General features: G+C 36.7%; 1 protein-coding gene across 1 annotated transcript in view; it reads right to left on the bottom strand.

The window, feature by feature from the left end:
• Positions 1-962: 962 nt before the first annotated feature.
• Positions 963-26,507, bottom strand: part of LOC131070634 (B-type cell cycle switch protein ccs52A) — a 42,249-nt gene continuing 16,704 nt past the window's right edge. The window contains exons 4-10 of the mRNA XM_058006221.2: positions 3,501-3,680; positions 3,295-3,357; positions 2,769-2,963; positions 2,542-2,643; positions 2,121-2,183; positions 1,905-1,973; positions 963-1,760 (exon numbers count right to left, since the gene is read on the bottom strand). Of these exons, the coding sequence (XP_057862204.2) occupies positions 1,707-1,760; positions 1,905-1,973; positions 2,121-2,183; positions 2,542-2,643; positions 2,769-2,963; positions 3,295-3,357; positions 3,501-3,680 (726 nt within the window). The 3' untranslated portion in view covers positions 963-1,706. The remainder of the gene's footprint in view (positions 1,761-1,904; positions 1,974-2,120; positions 2,184-2,541; positions 2,644-2,768; positions 2,964-3,294; positions 3,358-3,500; positions 3,681-26,507) is intronic.

The following is a 26,507-nucleotide window of genomic DNA, read 5'->3' on the forward strand; positions in this document are numbered from 1 at the left end:
TTCGTCCCCAGCAGTAGCAAATGCTTCATGGTGTTGAGAATATAACGCTTTGTTCACCTTATTATATGATTTAATTAAATTATAATAAAATTATTGAATTAAAAATAGATAATAATTATTCCACATTCATGTCAACAGATAGGTCCAGCTTATTACAATGTTTTCATTGTGGTAACTACCATTATACATGAGAAAATCCTGTCCCGTGACATAATTTCTTATGACGCTTAATCTTTTTCACTTTGAAATGCCTTGAAGAGGTTTAACAAAACAATATAGACCTATATAAACCCGGTACTTAAATGTTGTTGCTATCAAAATAATGTGATATAGGGGAGCTTTCCCTGGATCTTCCAGGCCTCTCTGTTGGAAGTGTTGCCCAACAAATTAATCAGCTCTTATACTAACAAAAGGCGAATAGTTCAGTGGATAAGCATAGTTGAATGCACAATAATAGAGTATGAAAATACAGACACCCAATGGTTTTGAGTTTCACCAGATAAGTTAGCAGACACAAGAATGTTGTTGGCAACTTCAAAAGTTGGGCGAAATGCATATTTATTAGAATGAGCACACATTCACTTCCCCAATAATGCCAATAGTGCTATTCCAAAACTTAATTATCAAACTCTTAGGGAAACGTGTAACGTTGTACTTTTAGCATGCTATTCATACAGTCAAATCATGAACGAAAAGAACATTACCAAATTTACTGTCAACGCCACTTCTTAACACAGCAGCAGATGAACAAGTGTGCATCCACAACAATTATTGTATCTCATCTTTCTGACAATAAAACCATATATATTGCACAGTAGTATTCCATAGAACTATAACGGTGGAAAAAAAACCGTTACAAGCATGCACATTCATGGTAGCTCATCCCAATAAAGCCTCCTTAGAAAATCATTATCCACTTGACCCTAAGATTCTGCAATGTAATTTTTTACTGCCCCTATATGAAAAAAGAACACAACAAATTGGAATGGCTGATAAAAATAAATTTACTGCTAGAATTAACTGGGGATACATTCTCTCAAATAGAGGCCTAGTTTCAGGTGCACATCGCAATGCCCAAACCAGGTTCAACTTCTTGCTTGGTATTATAGCTACAGATTTTAATGATACAATACTGATGGTGCGCAGTTGATACAAACCAACAGTGAAAAACTCTTGATAACAAACCCCACAATATATAGACAACCACCAAATAAAAGAATTTGGTGAAACGAAACCTGGTCTTTAAAATGACCTTGCAAGGTCATTCTATGTATTCCACGAAAGCATCCGACATCCTGAATGGACAGAGTAGGTAATATTCCCATGCATAATACGATATTCAATTGATTGATTCAGAACCAGCATCAGTTTTAGAGAAATTTGTAAACTTCCAGTTCCAAGTGTTGTGGAAATATAATTACCTTGAAGTTCTGCAAGTTTCTGACAACCCAGATTACACTGTAGTCAAGTGAAACAACATATTGCAGAACCGACTGGCAGCTGCTGCTCAGCCATCTTTCTATAGTACAATGAGATAAATGTGCCCACACAAATAGTAACTGCTGCCAGTAAGGCACAATTCCCAATTTACAAAAGCATTCATCTGTTTGTTGAATTTGCACACCCACATATGCAATTGGAAGGTATGCTGTTTCATCTTTCCTAAGGGGGAGACTTAGCTCTCTCCTTGTATCAAAAATAATGCATCAGCGAATTTGAGTTCTACCTAAAGACCATACGCCAGTATCTCGGATGGTGCTCTGATTGACCCACGAAGAATCTTATTTTAGCAGAAAGAAGGTAGTACATTCAATAAAAAAACATAAATTCAAACGTGCTATGACAATCCAAAAAAAGCTTCTACCTTTCCATACCAAATGATGGTGTAAGTAATCAGAATCTACCTGTGACTTAGGAGATGGAAACACATTCCAAAAGCGCAGAGTTTCATCCCCAGCACCTGTAACAATGGTCTACAAGCATGTGGCCGGAATTTTGGCCAATAAATTGTCTATCATAAAATTCAAAGCTCAGACAAAATTACAATAAAAATGGCAACTAAAGGCAGCATGCCGGTTGCTGTGAGCTGGAAAAGGCAAAAATAAATTTGCAAATTTTACCTGTCCATCAGGAGAGATTGCAAGATATAGGACCCGAAGAGTATGGCCTGTTAAAGTTGCAAGCTGAATCCAAACAGAAATGTATAAGAATTACAAGTAGCATGTTTCATTGCATTACGTAAAAACATATGAAGCTGTAACAGAAAAACTATGCAGGCAACCTTTTTTTCAAAGAAAACTAGACTGTTAAAATATTTTACAGCTGCATATTAAAACACAATGAGAAGAAGCATCAAAACTAGATTTAATTAAACTGTCAAACAGCCATATATCATGGATAGACTCCACATATTTGAAAGTACACTACATCTTTCAAATGCAAGAGCGCTACAGTTGCAAAGAAAAATTCACAGAACAAAATAAATGATATCTCAAATTTGAAGAGTTGATAAATTATTAAAAATCAAGGAAATCTTCTAACCTTTGACATGGTTGGATATCTCCACACTATAATTTGGTTCTGAGAATAGCCGTGCGTGCTAACAAGTTCATTGACATTCTTAGACCAAACAAGATTACAAACCTGCCGACCCAAGAACATTTCACATTTTATTTTCATGATAGATGAAGGATATACGAACAAAAGCAGCTTAAAGTTCCTGTCATTTGCTACATTTTATCCAATTCAAGAACAAGATTGTATCATACCTGGCTGCCAGTGTCAATACAATTCAAGTGAGAATTTGTTGCTGTGTTCCAAAAGCGAATGCATCTATCTGCTGTCCCACCCCCCGAAGCAAGAAGACCATGTTGATGAGGGGACCAAGCAATGGCCTTAACAGCTGCTGTATGCTCACTAAACCTTACCACAGGTTGTGTCGATTGTTGATTCCATACCAAAAGCTGTACAAAAAGCCATTGATTTAGAAATGATAATCTTCTGAGTCGAACTTCAGATGTTATAAACCCTTCATAGTAATATAATTATTGTTTAAAATTGTATATGGAAATATTTATCCCACCTGTCCCTTCAATTGTAACTTTAAATGGATTTATATATCCACCCCGTGGATAACCTCTGTACAAAAATTATTTGTACTCAACAACAAATATCTATTATTTATTAATTTAATCGTTATAGATATAGCTCAATGCTGCAATAGGCATGCACTAAAAGATACCTAAACAATGTGTCAACCACAACAGTAATATTTTATTGCATGGCAAAACCAACCTGATTATCATTTCCACCTGATGCAAGCTCCCGATTATCATATGACCACTTCAGCCCACATACCTGTGAACCAATATAAAATAGGCCATGACTCAATTTTCATTTACAAACAATGCGATCAGGACTTAAATACCACAACAAATGGAAAAATGAGAAACGCAATAGGAGATTTATATATACAAACAAATCTCCAATCATAGGCTTACCTCTGACTTGTGGCCAACAAGCTTGCTGACAAAGTCATCTTGAGCACGAATATCACGTTGAAGGATGTTTCGATCCCTGCTTCCTGAAGATAATATTTGGGAACTCCAAGCTAATGCCCCTACTCTAACACGGTGACCCTCCATGGTCCGAACTTTTTTGCACCGAGTAGCATCCCAAATCTGCATGAAAGCAGCTTGACCAATCCATCTTTAATTGTTTGCTACATAATATGGACAAATCTTCTGAATCTAAAATGGAAACTTGAATTATTTAATAAGCAACCACACAATTTGAAAAACTTGAAATGACATCATGCAAGCATTGAGATAATTCAGTTCAAGAATTGGGTCTCACAAAAAATGAACAAAGGAAGCTTAAGCAAGCTATCATAAACTTGCCACATAGTTTGGACAATTTTCTCACTGTCCAGTAATTAATATAAAATTATTTCCCATGCAACCATAACTCAAAAAAATAATAAGATGAAATTTGGCAGGCAAGGTATTAAGCTTGTTTTCAATTCAAGAAGCAGGTCATGGCTTGATTGTCCATACATGTCCAAATCAGAGCCAAGCTATGGTCAGTTGTATCAAGACGGCTAAGGAGACAAACTGAGCATCTGCTTGCCAGAAACCAGCAAGTCTGTGAACACTGATGACTCCAAGTATATATTGGCAAGGCCAAGTATTTCAGAGTCATAAAAGGCCAAAATGAAGAAAAAAATCATCACTACATTTATTTTTGTCTTAAGTTATGGAAGCTGTTTTGAACAAGAAATAAGATTATTCTAATGGACTTTACCATATACATTCCCCAGAACTTCAGATTTTGAATCTGCACAAGGTTTCAACAAAGTTTATGCAGTAGGGCAGTGTTTGTGTATGATTTTTACTGGTAGGCAATGGTGTCCAGTGCTGAGCAGTCCTAGTCAGGAAAGGAGGAAGGCGATTTATCATTTTCTGATATTCATCTTCAAATTTCAATTAATTTCTATGTACTTCTCTCCTCGTCCATTTGCTGTTTTTCTAGTCTCAATTCATTGAGAGAATTTGCTTATATTTTGAGTCCCTTCTGTTATGATTGTTGTATCCTCCATGACATGGCTATTATTCAATGTATTTGAGTTCTGTAGACAATTTCTGAAATTTGCAATACAAATAAAAAATTCCTGTTATAAATTCGATTGACTCATTGATTTAATTATTTTTAATTAGAACAAATCCTAACATGAACTTAGATTTATTTACATACATTTGAAATTGATTTCTGAAAAATGATTGAATGATATTGAATAATCGGATGATCTATTCAATGATTTACAACCATATATAAAGAGTTTACAAGCGGACGTTCTAAATTAAGAACTAGTCATTTAAGTGAAAACTTAGAAGCTTAAAATACTATAAAAAGCTTAAAAAGTTAAATAATAAAAAGCAAACTGTGTGTTTTTAATAAAGAACCAATAGTTCCAACGCACTAAAAAAGCTAAAAAGCTAAATAAGTCGACTAAAAAGCTAACAAGCTAAATAAGTCGACTACTAAGATGACCACTAAGAATCGAAGAGATGACCATTATGGAATAGATACTAATATTATTCTAATAATTTCATGCAGTGTTTTTTTATGGATGAATTTCTCAAAGTCTTGGCACAAATATGGAGACAAGTCCGATTCTACTTTCAGTTTCATTTTAAAAGTCAGGCAAGATTAAGCAATACTACAGTGCCAGCCTTACGTTCTTCACTGGTTATTTGCTTTTGCTTTTTCACCAAACAAAAACAATATTCAAAAGTTGATGTACCAATTATATAATAGCCAATCGTTCTCAAAATTTTGTGCAAGGAAAACCAATTTGAGACTTTTCTTTATTCATTTTATGCCATTATGGAGGAAGAAAAGCCAACATTCTATATTCTCTTACTCATTCAACAAAAAAATCAATGCAATTAGATGAAAATGCATGAAGTATTTAGGCTGCTACTTATAAATAGAAAAGCAAAATTGGGACTATTGTAAAACATAGTAACTATTATGTGGACAAACCATAGTTCCACAGAGTTTGTTGATGGGAGGACAAGGGGACCAAGGGCCTAAGTTTGGGGACATCAGGGAGGGTGGTGGGGAGGAGGGCTGGTGGTGCAAATACATATAGTACTTGAAAAATTAGTTATAAAAAGATATGTAAAGAATAAGTATAAGAATTACAAATGAAACTTTGGCACACTAAGTAAAGTTTAAACCAACGAAGCAAACATCTGCAAAAAATTGCGATTAATCGGCAATCACGGAGCTTCCCGATTACTTCCCCAAAAAAATCGGCAAAAATCCGTCAACGTGATTTTCAACATTTTTTTGCTCAATTAAAACGTGAAAAAATCTAGGGTTTAATCGGCATTAAATCACGAATGAAAAAATTGCGCGAAAACCCTAGAAACGCATAAAACAGGCGCGAAACCTCATTGACTTTGTTGTTTAAGCAAAAATTCGCTGACAAATAGTTGAGCAAAGGTCAACGGCTGAGGTAGCAGAGGTAACCTAGTCATCACCAGCTGAGACTAAGACATCGACGGTGGAGTTGGGATTCCGCTGAGCCAAGAAGGAATGCACCCGTTGCAGAGGCGTTTGCGGCCAGGTATTTACCAGAAGCTTAAGCAATTTATTTTTTATTAAAATTTTTGTGTTTACAATATCAAAAAAAATTATTATTTTTTTTATCAAATTCGATGCATCAAGATGTATTTAAAACAAATACATAATTTTATTTTTGTTTATCAAAAATTCATTTTTTGTTAAATAAATTTTGTATTAATATCTATTATTATTAATTATTTAAGAATTGAAATTCGTAAATAATTAACAATAATAAATATTGAATAACTTTTGAACTAAATTTTATTAGTTTTGTTATATAGAATTTATTTAATATTTATTATTATTTATTTACAAATTTGAAATTCCCTAAATAAATAATAATAATAGAAATTAAATAAATTCTGCAGGCTATACTCTATACATTTTTATAATTAAATTTGTAATAAAAAAATATTGCAGAAATTAACAGTGTTCCACGAGGAAGCGTCCCCCTCCCTTTTTGGCCGCGTCTCGGAGACGGGGACGTCTTCGGGACGGGGGGATGGGGATGCGATGTCCCTTGCCGTCCTGCCAGCGCCACCCAAGCGCCGCCGGAGACTAGGAGACGTCTCCACGTCTCCTTGGGAGACATCTGGGCAGCTCCCCGTCCCTCGAGAGACGTGTGTCTCTCGAGGGACGGGGAGACACCCAGACATCTCCCGTCGCCCCCACGTATATGCAATGTTTAAAATTAAAATTTTTTTAAAAAGCGACTTTTTGGGGGGTATTTCAAATTTAGATTTAATATTTCAAATTTCCTATAGTTTCATTTGAAATGTAATTCTTATACTGTTGTATTGTCAAACATCTTTTCAAAACTACTTTTTCAAGTACTATATGTATTTGTATAACCATATCAGCACCACCCCCCCCCCCCCCCCCCGGTCGTCCCCAAACTTAGGCCCTTGGTCCCCCCGTCCCCGCATCCCCCCATCCCCAACGCCGATGGAACACTGGAATTTAATTAATAGTTATTATTATTATTTATTTACGGAATTGAAATTCCGTAAATAAATAATAATAAATATTAAACAAATTCTAGTGTATATTTTTTCTAAATAAATTATGTAATAAAATAAAAATGCATAATTTATTTAATATTTATAATTATTTATATGCAGAATTGTAATTTTGGAAATAAATAATAATAATATTAAATCAATTATGGATTATAATTTTTTAGTTATATGTTTGAAAACTTTATTAGTCTTGTTATATTGAAAATGATGTATTTATTTTTATATTTATTTCACCACGTTTAAATATTAACTCAAAATTATTGTATGCTATGAAAATGCTCTTAAATATATATTAAAAAATAGATTTTGATTGAAATTCTGCAATTTTTTACATATTTTTAGAAATCCGACTTTTTGCCGAATTTTTCAAAAATCCTTATACTTTAGTTTTGCCGATTAATACACCAAACAATTAATGCTTCCATGGTTTAAACTACTAAAAATTAAAACATGCCAAAGATGACATTGAATATTAACAATGGCGGGTGGAGGTTTGGAAGCAAATCACCCAATAGGGTCAGGGCAATACCCCCAATGGGGGTCTGGGAGCAAAGTCCCCAACACGGTCAAGGGGCAGCACCTCCAACAAGAGTTGGGGGCAACACCCATGTGGGGTTGGAGGGCAGCAACCCGGACGGGGTCAAGGGGCAAAGCACCTCCCACCAACAACAAATTGAGGCCTTCGAAACCACACAAACCGTCATGGTGAATGTCATTTTCACAATTCTATCACTTATTTTTTGCAACACCAAGTCCCCACCATTTTGAAACTTAGGATTGATTTGAAATGAAGCTTAAAAGTTAGATGCCTATTAATAAGTTTTCTGTGAGAGCTTAGGATTTGGGTAGAGCCCATCCATTAGGGTTAGGGTTTGTATCATGCAAATAAAAAAACTCTTTTTATTTCACTGCCATGGGAGATGCCTGGAAGTCCTTGGGATGGATGGGAAACTCCTTGGAGTACCTTGAGGACATCCTGGAGTCCCCAAGCTGTCTCAAAAACATCTCCTCCATGAGGGAGTGTCCCAAAACCATTACCAATGACTTGAACAACAGGCACAGGAACACAGCCCTGCGGAACACTAGGGCAAACCAAATGTATTTTATTCTTCTTACAACCTCTTTTTTCTTGCTTTCATACAAACATTTGCTACGAAGCTATTTCTTGCATTTCTTCAAGACAGCTTAGCGTATTCATTAATTCCACATAAATTTGTCAGTCACAAAATGCCCTTTAGACTTGAGCGAAAGTATTTATAATTCCAGTGATTCAAATTTCAAACTACTTCTGGTAAAATGGAAAGCAATAACTTCTCATTTTCAAATGAACATTACTACAATGGTGGAATCTACGTAACTTCTTGGTATTTCCTCCAAAACTGCTTATAGACAAAATATTCATTCATTCCAGACAGCTTTCAGTTGTTTGAAATATCCTTAAGATTTGAACATAACCTTGTGTCACTCCAGTGATTCAAAAAACCCATTAAAATAAGCATTTTTCATGTTAGTCCACCTAAATAGGAAACATGATTCTTTCATCTTTCAATTTACTAATTTGCATATGGGTGCACACTCGACGCTGCACAATAACATCACTGCATAGTAACCTCAAACACTTTGATAAGTTGTGAAACTCTTTTACTTTTTCGTTACATTTGAATTAAAAAATTTTGAGCTTGTTAGTTTATAAAAATATATAAGTATAAATAAGAAATATAATATATATTGATATGAAAGAATTAATTAATATATATTTATCTTTATATTAACATATTTTAAGTCCATTCATATAAATAATAAATATAGATATATAAACTAGCATACCTATCTTTCTAGGAATATAGGTAAAGTACGCTGAAAGATATCATATTTGTTCATTATTCCACTTTATAAAATTTATATTGCTATATTGTAATTAATATTAAATTATTATTAAGATATGATTATATTATTATGTTTTAATATATTCTTGTTTTTATAATTTTGTATTTATATTAAACTCTTGAAATAATACTTTCAATATTTGGAAATTGAATAATATTGGATTCAACTTCGCAAGATGCAGAAGGTTGGCAAATTGGTAGAGCAGAAAAACAAAGGAAACCCTAAAGATTCGGGCACGAATTCAAAACCATGTGCAGATAAAACCAAAACATGCCCCCGTCACATTCATGTAGGATTGCAAACAATAGATCTTTCTAACGAAACTGAACCAAATCTTGGGTTTTTTGGAAGAACTTGCTGTCATATGTAATTTCATTGGACCCAGATTGGAGTGAGCAAAACTTTGCAATTGGACAACATAGACCAGGAAAACATAGGAAATCACCAAATTTCTATCGAAAGAATTATTTATTGTAATATTCGCTAATGAAGAAGAGAGGGATAAGATTCTACAACATGGCCTTTGGATGATGGGCAATTCCCCTCTGTACATGCAATAATGGTGCCCTCAGTTTAATCCTCTAATTCTAGAACCCTATGACAAACTTGTGTGGCTTTGACTTCATAATCTCCCTATGAATATTGGTCATTAGATTGCTTGCAAAACATCAGGAGATCGTTGGGAACCCTAATGGACATTGACGCAGATCTTGTCAATGGTGATTCCTACTTATATGCGTGAATCCAAGTTGCAGCGGTGAGGAAAATCCCAGATGAAATTAGACTTTGCAAGAATGGAGACCATTGGATTCGAAAAGTAGAAATTGAAGAGGATAAACAATTTTGTCTAAGATGCAAAAGACGCGATCATATGGAAAGCAATTGTCAAATTCCACCGAAAACAACAAAGAAATAGGTTCCAAACAACAAAAGACCCCATTTCCCGCTAACACAAGCGGAGAATAACAAAGATGATGGGAACAAGGTGAGTGTGGACCAAAGAAAATTGGAGTCACGGCAGTTGGAGGATCTTCAAAGGAGTATAGAGGCTAGCCGGGACAAGGATAGGAATTGGGTTCCCCCCAAATCACCTCAAGTAAAGAATCTGGATTTGAATTTTGAACACTTCAAATGTTGCAAATCTAGGCAACAACGGGATAGACAAGATAGGAACTTTAAAGGACCAATCGGACTGCAAATGGGACTCAGCGGATGATTTATCTGGGGAGGATGAATTAAGTATTCTAGACCCCCATTGCATCAATCAATCCACAACAAAGCTTCTTGGCAAGACTAAGAAGGGGAGAGGCAAGAAGTCCAATAAACCAAAGAGGGAGGATGAAGCTTCAAAAAAAGGCCCGATCAGTGTAACTGATTTTCTCAAAATGACCAAGGGGGGAAAGGCCTCCCTTGGGGAACAATGAAGGCACTCACATGGAAACTTGAGAAGCTTGCAATTGACATCATTATGTTGCAAGAGACAAAAATCAGCATGGAAGAAAGTACTAAATTCCTAAATATTGTAGAAGGTGGGATGGATTCTTTCATAGTGAAAGTGGGCACTCGGATGGCCAGGATGTTCTTTGGAACACGAACTCTATTGATGCCTCAATAGAAAAATCTGATTGTTGGTGGATGTTACATAACAATAGATGTCATATTACCAATCAAGAGTTTCCAATATTCAATATATATGGCCCAACTCCAACGGAGGGCAAAGCAGCACTTTCGTCATCACTGAGAGAGAGAATCAGCAAGCTATGCACGGGCAATTTTATCCTCGGGAGGGATTTCAATGCAATCTTGGACTTTAAGGAGAAAAGTGGTGGTTTAACTAGAATCAACAGAATCATGCTCAATTTTAGAAATTTGTTTAAGAGATTGTAGTTGACTGTATCCCAAAAAACAGAAAGTTCACATGGGCCAATTGGAGAGCTAGGTTCACCAATAATTCAGAAAGCTTGGAACAATTCTTTTTAGGGCAATCTTGGTTATGCAGAAATAAGATCTACTCGTCTATTCTCCCTATCTCTGTGTCTGACCATTTTCCAGTGCAACTGGAATTAGGTAGTAGCGACAAGCCGTGCAACGGATACTTCAAGATAGAAAGCCTGTGGTGGAGGGATGGATCTCTGATTGGCAGACAGGAAAATTGGTGTAAGGGAAGAAGTATGTATTGCAGCACTGTGAGTTACTACTTCATGAGAAGATTGATCTTCATTAAGAACAAATTGCACATATGGAACAAGGAAGCCTTCAAGCACATATTCATGGAAAAGGAAATCGTCAAGGCTGAACTGAGTGAATTAAATAACAAATAATTAAGGATGGCATGTTTAGAGAGGATTATCTAAAAGAAAAAGAGCTAAGAGAGAAGTTGGTTGAACAGCTTGCAAGAGAAGTCTTCTGTTGGAAAGATAAAGCCAGGAAAATTTGGACAAGGGATGGAGATTCAAATACCAAGTACTTCCATGCATCAGTTAAGGCAAGAAGAGCTGTGAATCGGATAGAAGGTGTGAAATTGTTGGATGGCACATTGTGTCGTGACAGTATTAGCATTGGAAAAGCCCCAGTTTAGTTCTTTCTGGCATTATTAGGGGGAGGATTGTGTTCAGATAGACAGTGTTGGAACGAGATATTAGCATCTATCCCAAACATTGTAACAGCTGAGGATAAAATGATGTTAATGGAGCCCTATTCATTAGAGCAATTGCAGTTGGCCAGCTTTCAGTTGCACCGAGACAAGTTTCCGAGGTCAAATGGGTTTCCGACAAGATTCTATCAAGTATGTTGGAGCTTTATCAGTTCAAACATTCTTCGTCTAGCAGAAGATATCAGACGTAGTTGTAGGTTTGTCAGGGATATGAATAAAACTAGCATTGTGTTGATTCCAAAGAAAACCGAATGTGAATCAATGGCCAACTACCGTCCCATTTATCTCTGCATTTATCTCTGCAATACTGTTTACAAGATAATATCCCAAGCATTTGCAAGCAAGCCGAAAAAGGTAATAGGGAAGATGATTTTCGAGGAGCAGAAATGCTTCACGCTTAGTAGAGACATTGCTGAGCCCCTAAAACTATCCATTCAATAAAGGTGAAGAATTTAAAAGGTATGGCTATTAAGCTCGATGTTAGCAAAGCATATGATAAAGTCAATTGGGACTTTCTGTTGGAGATGTTGGAAAGATTTGATTTAGAGGCTAGGTGGATTGAAGTAATTAGAACTTGCATCTCTGCACCAAGATTTTCTGACCTAGTGAACAGATCCCTACACAATTTTTTTAGAGCAACTAATGGGTTGCATCAAGGGGACCCAATCTCTCCGTTTATATTTATCCTCATGGCCAAAGTGTTGGGTAGATACATCAAAAAGATACGACATTTGAGAATTTGGAAAGGAATTTCGGTTGATGTAGAGCTAGATCTGGTCATGCACTCCCAATTCACTGACCATACCATTCTATTCATGGAAGTCACAGTGAAGGAGGCTAAGGTGATCAAAAGTGCTCTAGATGATTATTCTTCCGTGTTGGGACAATCTATGAACCAAGGATGAAAATATCGGCTAAAAATCGGCCAGATTGCGATTTATCACGAGGCAAATGGCCGGCCGATTTAATCGGAGAAAAAATCGCGCCTGATTTTTTCAAAAAAATCACAGGTTTTCAGCACAAAAAATCGGGATTTTTTCTGACAAAATCGTGATTAAAAACTGAAAAATCGCGCCTCTGCAAACCGACCAAAAACCCTAAAAGTCAAAACTAAAACAACATAAAGTGAAATATGAAAAAAAAAGGGGGATTTCGCTCCTCCATCGCGCGACTGTTCCCGACAGCCAACACCCAACACGTGATTTTGGCTTTTTTTTTGGCCGATGCCCAACTCTGCTCCCTCGCCCGATGCCATTGACCTGAGATCTTTTTTTGCATATATATAAATAATAAAACTGTTAAAATTAAAACTTTAAGATACATAGATTTATTTAAGTTTATATATGAAAATAATGAAATATATAACAGTATAAATTAAAATTGTTATAAATATAAAAATAATTCAATAACAGTATAAATTAAAACTGTTTATATATGAAATTAATATGTTATTAAAACAGTATAAATTAAAATAAAATTATATATTTTTAAATGTTCGATAATTTTGCCGATTTATTGCCCGATTTTTTCCCAATTTTTTCCCGATTCCTGATTTTTTTTTAAATTTCGGCCAAAAGATTTATTGCCGATTAAGATATTTTCATCTTTGCTATGAACAAGGACGAGTCTGAAATCTTCTTTTTCAGTACCAAAAGGACGAATCAGAAAAGAATTTGCTAAGATCCTCAGTTTTCAGATCTCTCAGTTGCCATCTAAGTACTTGGGGGTACCTTTATTTGCTGGGTCTTGTAGGTCTTCACACTGCGACAATGTTATAAGCAAATGTCATTTGAAGGCTAATCCATGGAAGAATAAATGGTTTTCGCAAGTAGGAAGGATCCTCATGATTATCTCTGTTCTTTTGGTAATTCCTATCTATGTATTGTCCTGTTTCAAACTCACAAGTAAGGCTATTTCTTCTCTCGAGAGTTATTTAAAGAGATTTTTGTGGGAAGATGCAAAAGAGGAAAAGAGAATTCCCCTCATTAACTGGGAGACTCTGTGTCTATCTAAGGAGGAAGGGGGTGTTGGACTCAGAAGAATGGAGTTACAGAACTTGGCTATGGGGGCAAAATTGACTTGGAAGATGTTTAGATAACCAGATAAATTATGGTGCAGAATAATGACGAAAAAATACTTGGGATACCGAGGCCCCACGTAAGATACTTACAATGGCCAATTCCTCTGATGGATTGGCTATCTGGAAGTTCATATGGGAGAGTAGAAATTTAATTATTAATCACTTATCTTGAAAAGTTGGGAACAGCCAGCGTGCAAGATTCTGGTGAGATTCGTGGAACAGGGAGGAGGCCATCATAAATTTGTTTGAGAATCATGATTGGCTGGAGGAAACAGAGAGGAGGAATGGTGAATATGTGGCCAATTATTTGGTCCCTTCGGACATGGGCAATAGCTCTTTTGAGTGGTGTCCAATCACAGATTTATTCATCAATTAAGATATGGGTTAGAGGCAAACGGAAATATAGAAGAAGAGGAAGATTATGCTGTCCTCCAAGGAGGATGAAATAATTTGGTGTGCCTCAACAGTACAAAGTGAGGCTTGGGTATGAGATTCAACGAAGACATCGGTTGTAAGGAGTGGTTGCCTTGCTTGTGATAGCATAAAAATGTTGCCCCTCAGGCAGGGGCGTTCTTATGGACTGCTCTTCCCAATCGCATCCTGATGGGTGAAAGGCTCAAAACAATCAAGATAGAAGGTCCAAGTGTATGCCCAATGTGTTATTCAAATTAGAAATCAGTCAATCATTTGTTTCTTTGGTGGTCCTGTGGCCTCAAAATGTTGGGAGTGGCTTCTGGAATCCATTGGATGGCTCGCGGCAAGGAATGATCCCTTTTATGGCTTCTTGATTGATTGGTCGTCGATTGGAAAAATGTATATGTGGGGGGACTTTTGGCATGTTGCCCCTTCCATGGTTGTGTGGCAGCTTTGGAAAGAGAGGAACAGAACAATATTTTGTAACAAGGCTCTGACAATAGAATCTAGTACATCCAAAATCGAGGAAGGGATCTGTGAAATTGTCAACATTAAGGTAACTGATAAGAAAATTGATTATCTTTCAAAGTGGGATAACGAGATACAAAAGGTTTGGACTTCTCTCAAACCCCCTCGGGTCAATATCACTTAAAAATCAAAGATGAGCATAGAGGCTCATTAGGTTGCTCCAAGCGAAGGGAGGCATTAATTGAATTTTGACAATGCAGCAAGGGGCAACCTCATTTGAGATAGCTATGGTAGATGTGTATGTACTATGGACTCTTCACAGGTTCATTGGTCTGGCTACCAACAATGAGGCAGAAATGGCCTTGGCCAGGGATCTCTGGCTATATAAAGAGAAAGGTACTCTTCGAGTTGATATCGAAGGTGATTCCCAGATTCATGTGAGCGTGATAACTAAAGGCCATATTACAAATTGGAAGCTTAAGCAATGGGTCAAAAGGATAAAACAGTCCCTAGAATATATGTCCAATTACGTTACTAATATTTATAGAGAATCAAATAAGGGCGCGAATTTCCTAGCAAATATTGCGGTGGAAACTAGTTGTAGGGAAACAATCTTGGAAACTCCCATTATATGGCCACCATTGATAAACATTTTAGAACAAGATGGATTTGTATCTTTGGATTCCCCTCGCATTGAAATAGGTTGATAAAGTTAATACAATCTCCTTTGCTAGCTGGGTATAATTTATTCAGTCTGGTGGTCTGTTTTGGAGGACAATGTCATATATTGCATCTCTCAAGTTTGTCACACTTTGGGTTACCAAGGACACGAGTGTATGATATTTTCGATCTCTTAGTTGAGCTGTCACCTTTCAGAAGTATTTCAAAGCAAATGGGGCCATATTCTCCAATAAAGAGTAGATATGCTTTGTATTGGCATCATCAAACAAATACCTAAAGTGATGCATTTGCAGGATTTCGCAGAATGGATTAGATAGTTGATCTCATTGTCGTTATCAGATGGTGCCCTAGCAGACAAGGATTGACCTATTTCGGGCAGTGATAAATCTCAATCTTTGACGGATTTGGTTGAGTTTGCATTGGGTTTGCCAAATTCTAGAAAGTGCGAATAAACTAATCTATAAATCCAGAAGAGTTGGCTGATGTTTTGGTGTATTCTGTATATGTAAAGTTGTGCAGGTCATTGGTGTGGCCAGTGTTTCCTGTTGTTTCCCCGGTAGTATTGATTAACCGAAAGGTGTGGTTGGAGAGATATGGGTGGGTGGAAAATCTTCGAGATCAAATGTGATTGTGCTAAGGAGACCCTTTACCAGCTAGTCAGGCGCTTGTTCAAGGTAGAAGATGAGGAGGTTAGAGGTGCCATTATGGCCATTTTGGGCTAGGTTGGTGCGAATAACAACCACATATATGATGGGGTTATTATGGAAATCTGTTTCACTAATGCATTGCATGCCACGGGTTCTTGCAGTCATGCAGCAAGGTTTGCCAACTTCTTGGTCAAGGAAAATATTCAGTGGGACGTAATGTTGGCTATTTACAAGGTCAGTGTTACAACAAAGCAGGATTCATTGCAGACATCTTCGATGTTGTTGCCATTTCCAAGAAGCAGATAATGGCTAAGGCCCTAGAAATTTTCAAAGAATGTATTGACAAGTGTGAGATGACTCCATTTGCTAATTATGTAAGTGTGTTTGGCAATCTCTTCTCGGCTCAACAACTTGAGTAAGTCAATGTTTGGTGGATGGTATTAACACCATCTCGCTTTTTCATGCTTTAATAATAAGGAGCTACCCCCTCTAGTAGCACTTATCTAAAAAAAAAAACTCGACCAAAGAAAAAAATATTATTATTATTATATTATCACATCATTATATTTTTATTTGGTATTCATTCTTATCCTTATCCTTAAGAAAAAAGTGTATTTTATATCAATCCCCCATAATTAATAATATTAGATTGAGATAATTATGAAGTTAACTAATCGCATGATGAAGATAGAGGGAGATTAGTGAGACTAAGAGTGAGTTGTAGTTGAAAGGTGGAAGTAAAGATATAATTAGCAATAAATTATTAAAAGATTATTAAAATATGTTTTTTGCTTTTCATACATTTAAGTGTCACAAACATGTCAAATTAAATGCTTCTAGTTTTTATTGATGGACATTTTTGCATCCATATGTGAGTACAATCTGCCTTCGGCATAACAAGAAATATAAAAGCTAGCATACCTAACTTTAGAGGAATATAGGTAAAGTATGCCGAAATATATCATTTTTCGTTCATTATTCCACTTAAAAAATCATTATATTATTATAGTGTAATAAATATTAAATTATTATTAAGATATGATTATATTATTATGTTTTAATATATTCTTGTTATTATATTTTTACATTTCCATTAAACTCTTTAGAAAAGCAAAACAACTTAAATAGTACCAAATTATTATTATATTTTTATATTTCTATTAAACAATATTTTAAAAAAATATATTTTTTTTTTTTTTGGAAGGATATCTTTATTCATAACATCCTTATGGTTTCTTAATATAACATAGTTTTTCTAATATTGATAAAAATTTACAATTTAAAAATTAAAAATTTAAATTAAGATAAATAGATGACTACAATTATTCATATATAAAATGCAGACGGGCGTCAATTTAAATCTCATGGATTTTTTGTTGATGGAGACTCTTCAATTCATTCTATGATGGTAATACATCTTTCGATGTATTTAAAAAAAAACATTTCTTATTTATATATGCTTTTCTATCCATTTATATTAATGATGTATTTTCTTATTTATATTTATAATTCAATAATAAACCACTTGATAACCTAGTCAGTAATAAAATACATTGATATCATTGCCACCTGTCTAATGGCAGTGGAGCCCACTGTAGCCACTGTAGTGATCGTATGGCCACCTCATGCGGACTGATACTGATAATTAGGCAATCGCCTGGACTGATACTGTGAAAGGATGTTTGGCCAGGCAAGAAGTACAGGAGGATGAATCAATAAAAAAAATTAAAACAAACGACACAGGGAGGCACAGAAGAATAGCATTTTGAAAAGCAGAAAAATAACATAAAACTAGAGGGTTCATTACATCTAGCCCAAGTTCTTTCCAGTTGAACCCACAGGCACATATTCAAAGCCAATCCACATCACCCACAGAACTGAAGAACCCAGATCCAGATCAGGGAAGATTAGACCTGAACCAGCAGATAGAGAGGGCCGAACAGGTACCAATATATAATATAATAAAAAGTAATATAACCATCAGAGAGTTTTTTAGTGGCGAATTCCGCGCGAATAGTTTGGGGCAACATCGTGGTCAAATCGCCCGGAATTTCGAGGTTAACGGTACACTGTAGAATCTAGCTTCGCCATTGACCACACACCGTTCGACGTGCATGCCCGTAATATTTGCCTGGAATCACTCGTCGTGGGTATTAGATCACCTCCGTTATTCGCTAGCAATAGTAAAACGACCACGTACCCAGGACCTAATTCACCAATGGTAAATTAAATGCTCATTGCACGCGTCGGCCAAATTCGCCAATATCAATTCAAACATTATAAGCATTCGAGGACCCATTTCGCCCCGCTTAAATTAAATGTTCATTGCATGCCCGCGCAATTCGCCAAAAATGCAATTAAATTAAATGTTCATTGGCAATTGCAACGCCCGAGCCCCACGCAATTCGCCAAAAATGCAATCATGGATTGCTATAAATACACTCTTTCTTACACTCTTTCTTACAATTTGTTCATGTCTGGTTAGTAAATTGGGAGCTCTCGAGTCTCGATTCGCAATTTTGCATTCCGCAAATTGAGTTGGAAAGTCGAAGTTCATTGTAGGGCAAAGGGCCAGAGTTACAATCCTGCAACACAGGCCCAGGCATTCCTGATTCAGAGAATTGAGAAGGCATAAAGGTGAGTAATCATTTCTTCATACTTGATAGTATTAGTTTTAACTTTTAATTCGTAGTGAGAGGTCAAAACTCAAGATGTCACAGTCAGACATGGGTGAGACTCCTCAAGGTGGTGAAGGGATTGAGATGTCACACAAGGGTGAGACTAAGACTCCTCAGGGTGGTGAAGGGATTGGGATGTCAGACAAGGGTAAGACTCCTCAGGGCAGTGAAACTGAAGGGATTGGGAGGCCATCAAAACGCCCGAAACTTAAACTTAAAGATACTACCATAAAGTCTTTCTTTGGAATTGACAAAGTTTCTGGTCCATCAACTTTTGCAGTTGCAAAAGCCATTCACAGTAGCTCACCACCACCACAAGGTGGGATTGTCATTGAGTTAAATGCATCAACTGAGGATGACAATACCGACAGAGCAGAAGATGTTCTAAGGGATACACACAATGAGATAATTGACTCGGATGCAAATGCTAGTACTGAAGATGATGTTGGTAGGAAGAAAAGAAAAAGGAAAGTAAAACTGGGGCGAGAGTGGTAGATGACAAGGAGTTTTAAGATTGATTGGGTAGCAAAGTACCCATTCATTGAACCGGTCCCAAACAATGATGAACAACCAACAGAATGCAGGTGTAAGATTTGTAGCTGGAAAACTAAAAGAGAGAACAAGATGCAGCTAAAGCTTGACACCATAGAAAAGCATATTGGTAAGGTTTATGAAAAACAGGTCATAGACGGAAAGGAAACACGAGTAGTAAGATGGAAATCAAAGGAAGAATGTCTTCATGTTAAGTATGCTGCGGAATATGAAGAGCATAACCACAAAATGACACTGATTGGTAATAGTGGATTTGGAAATACAATCAAGGCTAGGCTTCAACATGCAACGAAAGATGCAAACCTAGCAAAGACTGTTCAAATAAGTGTTATTTTTCATATTTTGTCGAGAGGGCGTCCTATGAAAGATTTCCTAGAATTTAGTAATTTATTATCTTTTTTGAATGTTCCTCACTATCCTATGTCACATTGGTCAATAAACGCTGGATGGGAAATGGCAAACTGTCTCACTGAGGTGGAAAAGCAAAATTTACAACAGAGTGTAAAAGAGTCAAATTTCATTTCATTATATCCATAGATGAAGTTACTGTGGTAGATAACACTGCTTGGGTTTGTATGCATGTGTATACCGTAAAAGAACACGTCCGTCGAGCTCATCTACTCTGTGTTCGTAAAATGAGGGGCAATTCAATAGCAGAAGATTTATATTTGGAAGTTAAGAAAGTTTTGAATGAAATTGTTGGTATGGATGACTTGACAATTGCCAAGAAGTTGGTGTGTGTTGGAGTTGATGGAGCTGCAGTAATGCAAGGTCAAAGGACCGATCTTTGCGCAAGATTACAAACTAGTATTGCACCATACATGGTTGGCATTCACTGCATGGCCCATCAAATGAATTTAACATATAGAATTGTAAGCAATTTCCCTACAGTGTCAAAAGTTGAAGATCTGGTCCACGAGCTCCACTCATACTTTTGCCTAAGTCCTAAACGTTTTGCAGAATTTCAGATTTTTGCTGAGGGAGTAACAAGAGGAAACAAGCTTTTCAAGGATGTTGAGACCAGATGGATCTCCTTGCATGGACCAACGGAACGAGTACTAACAGAATATCAATCCTTGATCGGACTAATGTATGAGCAACGCCTCACAGTAGACAAAGCTCCTAATCTCTTACATAAGTTAAGTGATATAGAGACTCTGTTAACTTTAGCTAGTCTTCTCCCCATGCTGGATTCAATGAACAAACTTGTTAAGAAAGCCCAAGATAGAACTATGTATATCAATGAATATAGCACTCTACGTAAAATGACATGCTTGAGCCTGGATGGTCTATATTCAGATCTAACAGGGCGAAGCCCAAATTTTTTTAGGTGGCAGATAATTACAGATTTGAATCATGCTGAAAATTTTTTACATTTCAATACAAAAAATGAGTTATGTGTCTTTGTAAAAGGATTTCAAATACCAATGCACCAATCTAAGACGGGTAAGCGAGGCAGAGCACTACCAGTTAAAAAAGAAGATTTTGACAAGATTGTTAAATCTGTTAGTGATAATTTGAATTCTATTGCATATGAACTTTCAACTGAGATTTGTGAAAGATTCCCTCGAGAAGAAATACTTGAAGCCATGGGTTGTGTGTATCCTCAATTTTGGCATTCAATTGGAGATAATCCAAATGACGCAAAGATGTTTCATAAAAAACTAGAGGAATTGATATTGACATTTTCAAAAGATGCATATTGCAATGGACAGCCAATAGAAGGAATTTTAAATTCAAATCATCTTAAAAAACAAGGTAAGCAGTTTGCATTGCTTATGAAACAACAGTTGGTTAACTTGGAGAATCCATTTGAACCTGGATCAATCACAAGGCTTTGGAAAAGGATAGATCAAAGTGAAGCATTGCGTATTGCAGTACCAGAATATTTGAAACTTGCTGATTTATGTCAAACAATGATATTGGGGTCGGTGGAAGATGAGAGAGTTTTCAGCGCATTAGGGTTTTTGAAATCAAAGATCAGAAACAAATTAGACAAAAATTTGGAAACTTGCTTGAGGTTGTTTGTAACCCAGTATAATGTTAGAGATTTTCCATATGATAGGGCACTGGCAATCTGGAATTCCATGCGTGAAAGACGAGGGTTGCGCAACACTTTAAAAGCTGGTGGTGCTACTGCTAGTGCTAGTGCTGAGACAAACGATGGATCGCAGACTCAGAGTCAGCATGAAGACGAAGAAATTTTTGAATACCCGACTCAAAATGAAGATGAACCTGCTAGTACTAGTCAGTTTCCAGATCTTGAGTCCATTTGGGATATAGAAGCCTCGGAGTGAGTCACTGAAGTGAATTAGCAATCAGTTTATAGGTATTTATAATTATACTACAGTTCTTGAGTCATATTACAATTTCAATTTGCAAAATTGCAATACTATAGTTGTCATTGATGATTTTTTATATTGTATTTCTTGAATTTGTCAATCAGAACGGATACTTATTTCATATTTTTAATTGTGAATTTGAATTATTTGTAAACAATTAGAATTTATTTTCTGAATTATTAGTAAACAATTGAATTATTAGTAAATTGGTATTTGGTTCCACATTATGTTGAACATGAAATGCAACAATTTGTGTCACAAGATCCATAAAATTATTCATATTGCATAATTGTTACTGCTAGAACCTTTCTACTGTTCTACATTAAATGTTTAACATGATGTTCATGGCGACTAGGGTTTTGTGTTTGTTTTTTGTCTTAGTTGGCTAGTAAACCGAAGTTGTCATGCGTTGAAAATCTAAGTTGTCCTCTCTTTATTTGTTCATGTCAACATCAAGTGTGGTCAAACGGTTGGTCAGACATTGAGACAATGAGACATGTTTAATGTTTCATCTCTAACTCGCAGATAAATTTCATGTTTAACAATTTAAGTGGCAAGTTAGCGAGTGTTGGTTTGGGTTTAAATCGTGAGGTCTCTAGTTTTTTGAGTGTTAGCATTTTATGTTAGCGACCTGGAGATTGTTAATGAAATTGCTTTGGTCTTGAGGTCTCGAATTGGTTTGATGCCATGCATTATAGCCGCGAGAGTTAGCGAGTAACTACTAAGTCAATAATGGTTTGTGTGCCACTGCTCGCGCCTGTTTATGACGGTAATTAACATAAAACATCGATTTTTGTTGGTACTCGCTGGGTCGCTACGGTCAAGAGATAAAAAGTTTTGAGATTTTATGGTTATCGCTAGCTCGCAGGTCCTTTATCATCAAGTCAGTTTAAGTCGCGAGCTTGCGAGTACTGGGAGATTTTAGTTGTCGCTACCTCGCAAGATGTTTTGCTCTTGACCATTTTATGTTGCGAGGTTGCGACTGGGTGTGATTTTATGTTGTCGAAAGGTCGCGAGGTGTTCGTGGTTAAGTCATTTTAATTTGCGATCATGCGATGTGGTTGGTATCGCAGATTATTTGGTTTCGTTGCTTGCTCGCAGGTTTTGAAGTTGTTTAGCATTTTAAGTTGCGATCTGGCGACAGGTAAGTTTTGGTCTGATTTTGTGGTCATCGCATGCTCGCGAGTTTGTAAGTCTTAAGTCAAAAAGTGTTGCGAGCATGCGATGGCGGTTAAGTGCCTTGTTGTCACGGAATCGCAAGGGTTTAAGTCAAGTTAAGTTTCGAGTTGTGAGCTTGCGATGAAATAAGTTATTTTGTTAGATTTGCAGTGGTCGCCAGCTCGCAGGTAAAGAAAGAATATTACAAATGTTGTTGCGAGGTTGCGACTGAAGGGCTTGATGAAGATCAACGGCTGTTGCTCACTCGCGAGCTTCTTTGAGGATTCGTAAAAGGGGTTGCGAGCTTACGATTAAGAGGATTTGGTAGCATTGTCGCTAACTCGCTAACACGTGGACTTGTTTGCCGGGTTTTGTAAAAGTTTTGAATGGCAATCGCCAATCAAATAGAAGGGCATGAATTCAAATTTCGCTCGAGTACTTCAGCTTTGAATTAATGCCACAGTAGCTAGTTCATGCAAGTGTGGCAATTAATGAGACTTGAGAGAAGGGACGACGCCCAAATACCATAAATTGCATGATCGAGCCGAGATTTTGTATAATTGCATTAATGCATTCTATCTTCGAGGTAATCCAGTGAATTGAGCTTTGCAACAACATTGGAGAATTTGGAGTGTTGGGTGTGGGAAAATTTCAGAAAATTGGTGTAGTTTTTCTCCTGCAGCTAAAATGAGCCAGGCGACGAGTGGAACTGGAGGTTCCAAGCCCAAGGAACACGACAAGTGGAGGACCTGGAGGTTCCAAGGCCAGTGCCACTGAGGAAAAGACGGTTAAGAAATACAAAGAAGAATTTGTAGATTTGCTGCCAGGGACTTCCGTTGCTTTGAATACAAATGATTTGGCATGGAAAGATTTGTGGAGCCAATGCAAAAACCCTACCACGCTTAATATGATTGGTTCTGCTCTATTTCATTATTTTTGGAATAATAGGGTTAAGGGTGTCCTGATGTCAAACCCTTGGGATTTTAATACGGCAAAGTTAATTGTGCCAGATGTGTATGTTGATGTGGATTTGATCAAAGAGTTGGCCAAACGCTATTGCCCAATATCTAGGGTAATCAGAAGAAAGAACCGCTCTGGCCTAGTTTCAATTAACTAAGCTAGCTTTGTTGAAGCTTTCCAGATTACTGGTGCTGCATGTACAGATATAGATTTGGAGCAGATTGCAGAGGATTATGACAAATACAAAGGTGTTATCAAAAAGCATGCAATGCCCAGATACATGCCTAGGGTGAATAGGAAACCGGTTATAATTCTAGAGAGTATCGAACCACCATTTGACATCACACCTTTCCACCATTATATGCATTGTACAATCTATGCATTATGCAGAGTGTTGGGTTTTGATGGAGATTCAACAATGTCAGCTGAATTACTGATGATGGTTATGGACATTCAACACCCAGATGTTAACAAAGATTACGATTATGTGGGCTATGTGGTTGAACACATTCATAATGCTCTAGTTGAAATTCAGAGTGGTGCACCCAACCCTACATTCAAGCATTATTCATTGTTGATGCATTTAATCTTGTTCTATACTGTTGAGTTCATGGATAAAGAATTGGAGTTTTTCAAAGAAGAATTGGGTGTCTTAATGCCACTACAAAGATGAACCCAGGTTTGGGACAGTAGTTCTCCCCATTCTTCTTTCTTTTTCTTTGAAAATTGGATTGTTTCGCCAATTATGGAAACTCTAGGAATAAATAGGGAACGATTGTCAATTAATGTTAGGAGAGTTTTGAGACCTTACCAGTATGTTCCAAACTGGTCTATTTCACATAACTGGGGGGGCTTTTATTTTTTTGATAACTTTACTGTGATCAGAGTCTATGGGTGTCCTCAGCCTCCCCATATTTTACCAAAATTTGTTCCAATTAGGATTGCTTTTATGGAGTTTATTTGGCAATTGACCCTAGTTGAAAAAGAATACCTTGAAAGACACAGGAAGGGTTCTCTTCTTCCTAGGCTTTGGGTTGTGTCTGATTTTACCATTGGTAGGAGTTCCTTTGATGAAGTAAACAATTTCCTTAAACAGTATAGGTTGGTTAATGTTGTGTCTAGATTCTGTGATCCTGAACAATTTCTTAAACGTGCATTGCCAAAAATAACACCTTGGGCCACAATAAAGGACCATGAACCATTGGATGATGAAGATGTGGTTAGAAATTTGCTGAGAAAAGATGAAGTACAAGAAAGGAGAAGAAAATGGAAAAATTTGATGAGTTGAAGCAGAATTGAAGGCTGCTAACCCTAGTTTCTCAAGTTTTTGCCCTGATATCTCGTACCTGGAGAGGATTAACAAAATGTTGAGTTTATATGAAACTCTGATGGAACAAATGCCTCAAATTCCAAAAGTGGTTGCTCAGCAACAAGAACCCCAAGATGGACATTCTTCACATGGCAAGAGGCCACTTAGTATGTCTGCTGATGATGTAGAGAGTGGGGATGAAGTTCAATCTACCCGAGTGCCAGTTGCAAAGAAACAAAAAACCAATGAGGTCGGTACAATTGTGAGGAGAGACCCTGCTAGAGCAATTGTTACAGAACAAGGACACTACTTTCATCAAATAAGGACACATCTCAGAGAAGCAGGGCAGAATGAAGAACAGGGAGAAACAAACGAAGCCCTTGCTCAAGGCTTTGATGAGCGTGTGATGTTGTCAAATGAGTTCATGAAAGATGATGACTTTATTAAGTCAGATGAATTTTAAAAAATTTTGACAAGGTTGAAACAAAAACAATTAAGACAAAATCTGATCATAGAGGAAGCAAATGAAGAAAAGAAAGAGGAAATCATCAAGGCATTGCAGGAATATGATCCTGACAGGGAGCAAATATCTGTGGAACAGGCAAGACAATTGATTAAGAGTACCGATATGATTATGATGCCTGACTGGGATATCCAATCTATTTTTATTATTGATTAGATTAGGAAGCAAGAGGACCCAATGTTTAAAACTGAATTTGAAATTGGAGATGTAATAAGAGGATCGAGATTTAATCCTAAGTCAAAGACACTAGCTGCTTGGTCTTTGGCCCCTTCCACTCAAAAGCCCCACCTTCTAAATATCCAAGTAGAAAAGAAAGCTGACAAAATGATCTGGAACTTGCAGAACACAACTGGCACGGAGATTGCCTCATTTTTTACTCAAGTTTCTTTCATGAATTTATCAAAAACAGAGGATTTGTCAAGAAGATACACAGAAACATATACCCAATTGATTGCATTGTCTAAAAAATATGAAGAGACACTGATGAAGAAGGGCGCTCTGGAGGAAGAGTTAGTGGAGTTGAAAGAAAAAAATTGCAAATGAGCCCCCTCCAATACAGATTACAGAACAAGTACAAGAAATACCAGCTGATGTGACAACAAAAATGGAGGAATACATAGGGGAAATTGAAAAGCTTGAAAAGGAACAAAATGTCAAGGCTATCTCTGTTGTGTCAGGAATTCTGAAACACAGGATTAATGTATTGAAAGGAAAATTGATGGTAGTGCATGATTTGCACATTTCTTTGAAAGAGGCAAGTAAAACATCCTCTGAGGCTGTCGCTTTTCTTGGACCTTTGTTCAATGTTTGGTCAAGAAGAAGCAGATTAATGGATAAGCTAGATACTGCAATGATGTATAGTGACGAGTTCCCTCCCAAGATCAATGACACTAAAGACATGGTGGAGGTAATGAATGCAGCTTATGCATTTTTCACATGGAAGGATGTGCTTATAAATGAAAAATTGCAGACATTTGGGGAAGGTTATAGTAAATTGGTGCCTT

The sequence above is a fragment of the Cryptomeria japonica genome, chromosome 9, assembly GCF_030272615.1.
Source record: "Cryptomeria japonica chromosome 9, Sugi_1.0, whole genome shotgun sequence".
In the NCBI taxonomy this organism is placed as follows: domain Eukaryota; kingdom Viridiplantae; phylum Streptophyta; class Pinopsida; order Cupressales; family Cupressaceae; genus Cryptomeria; species Cryptomeria japonica.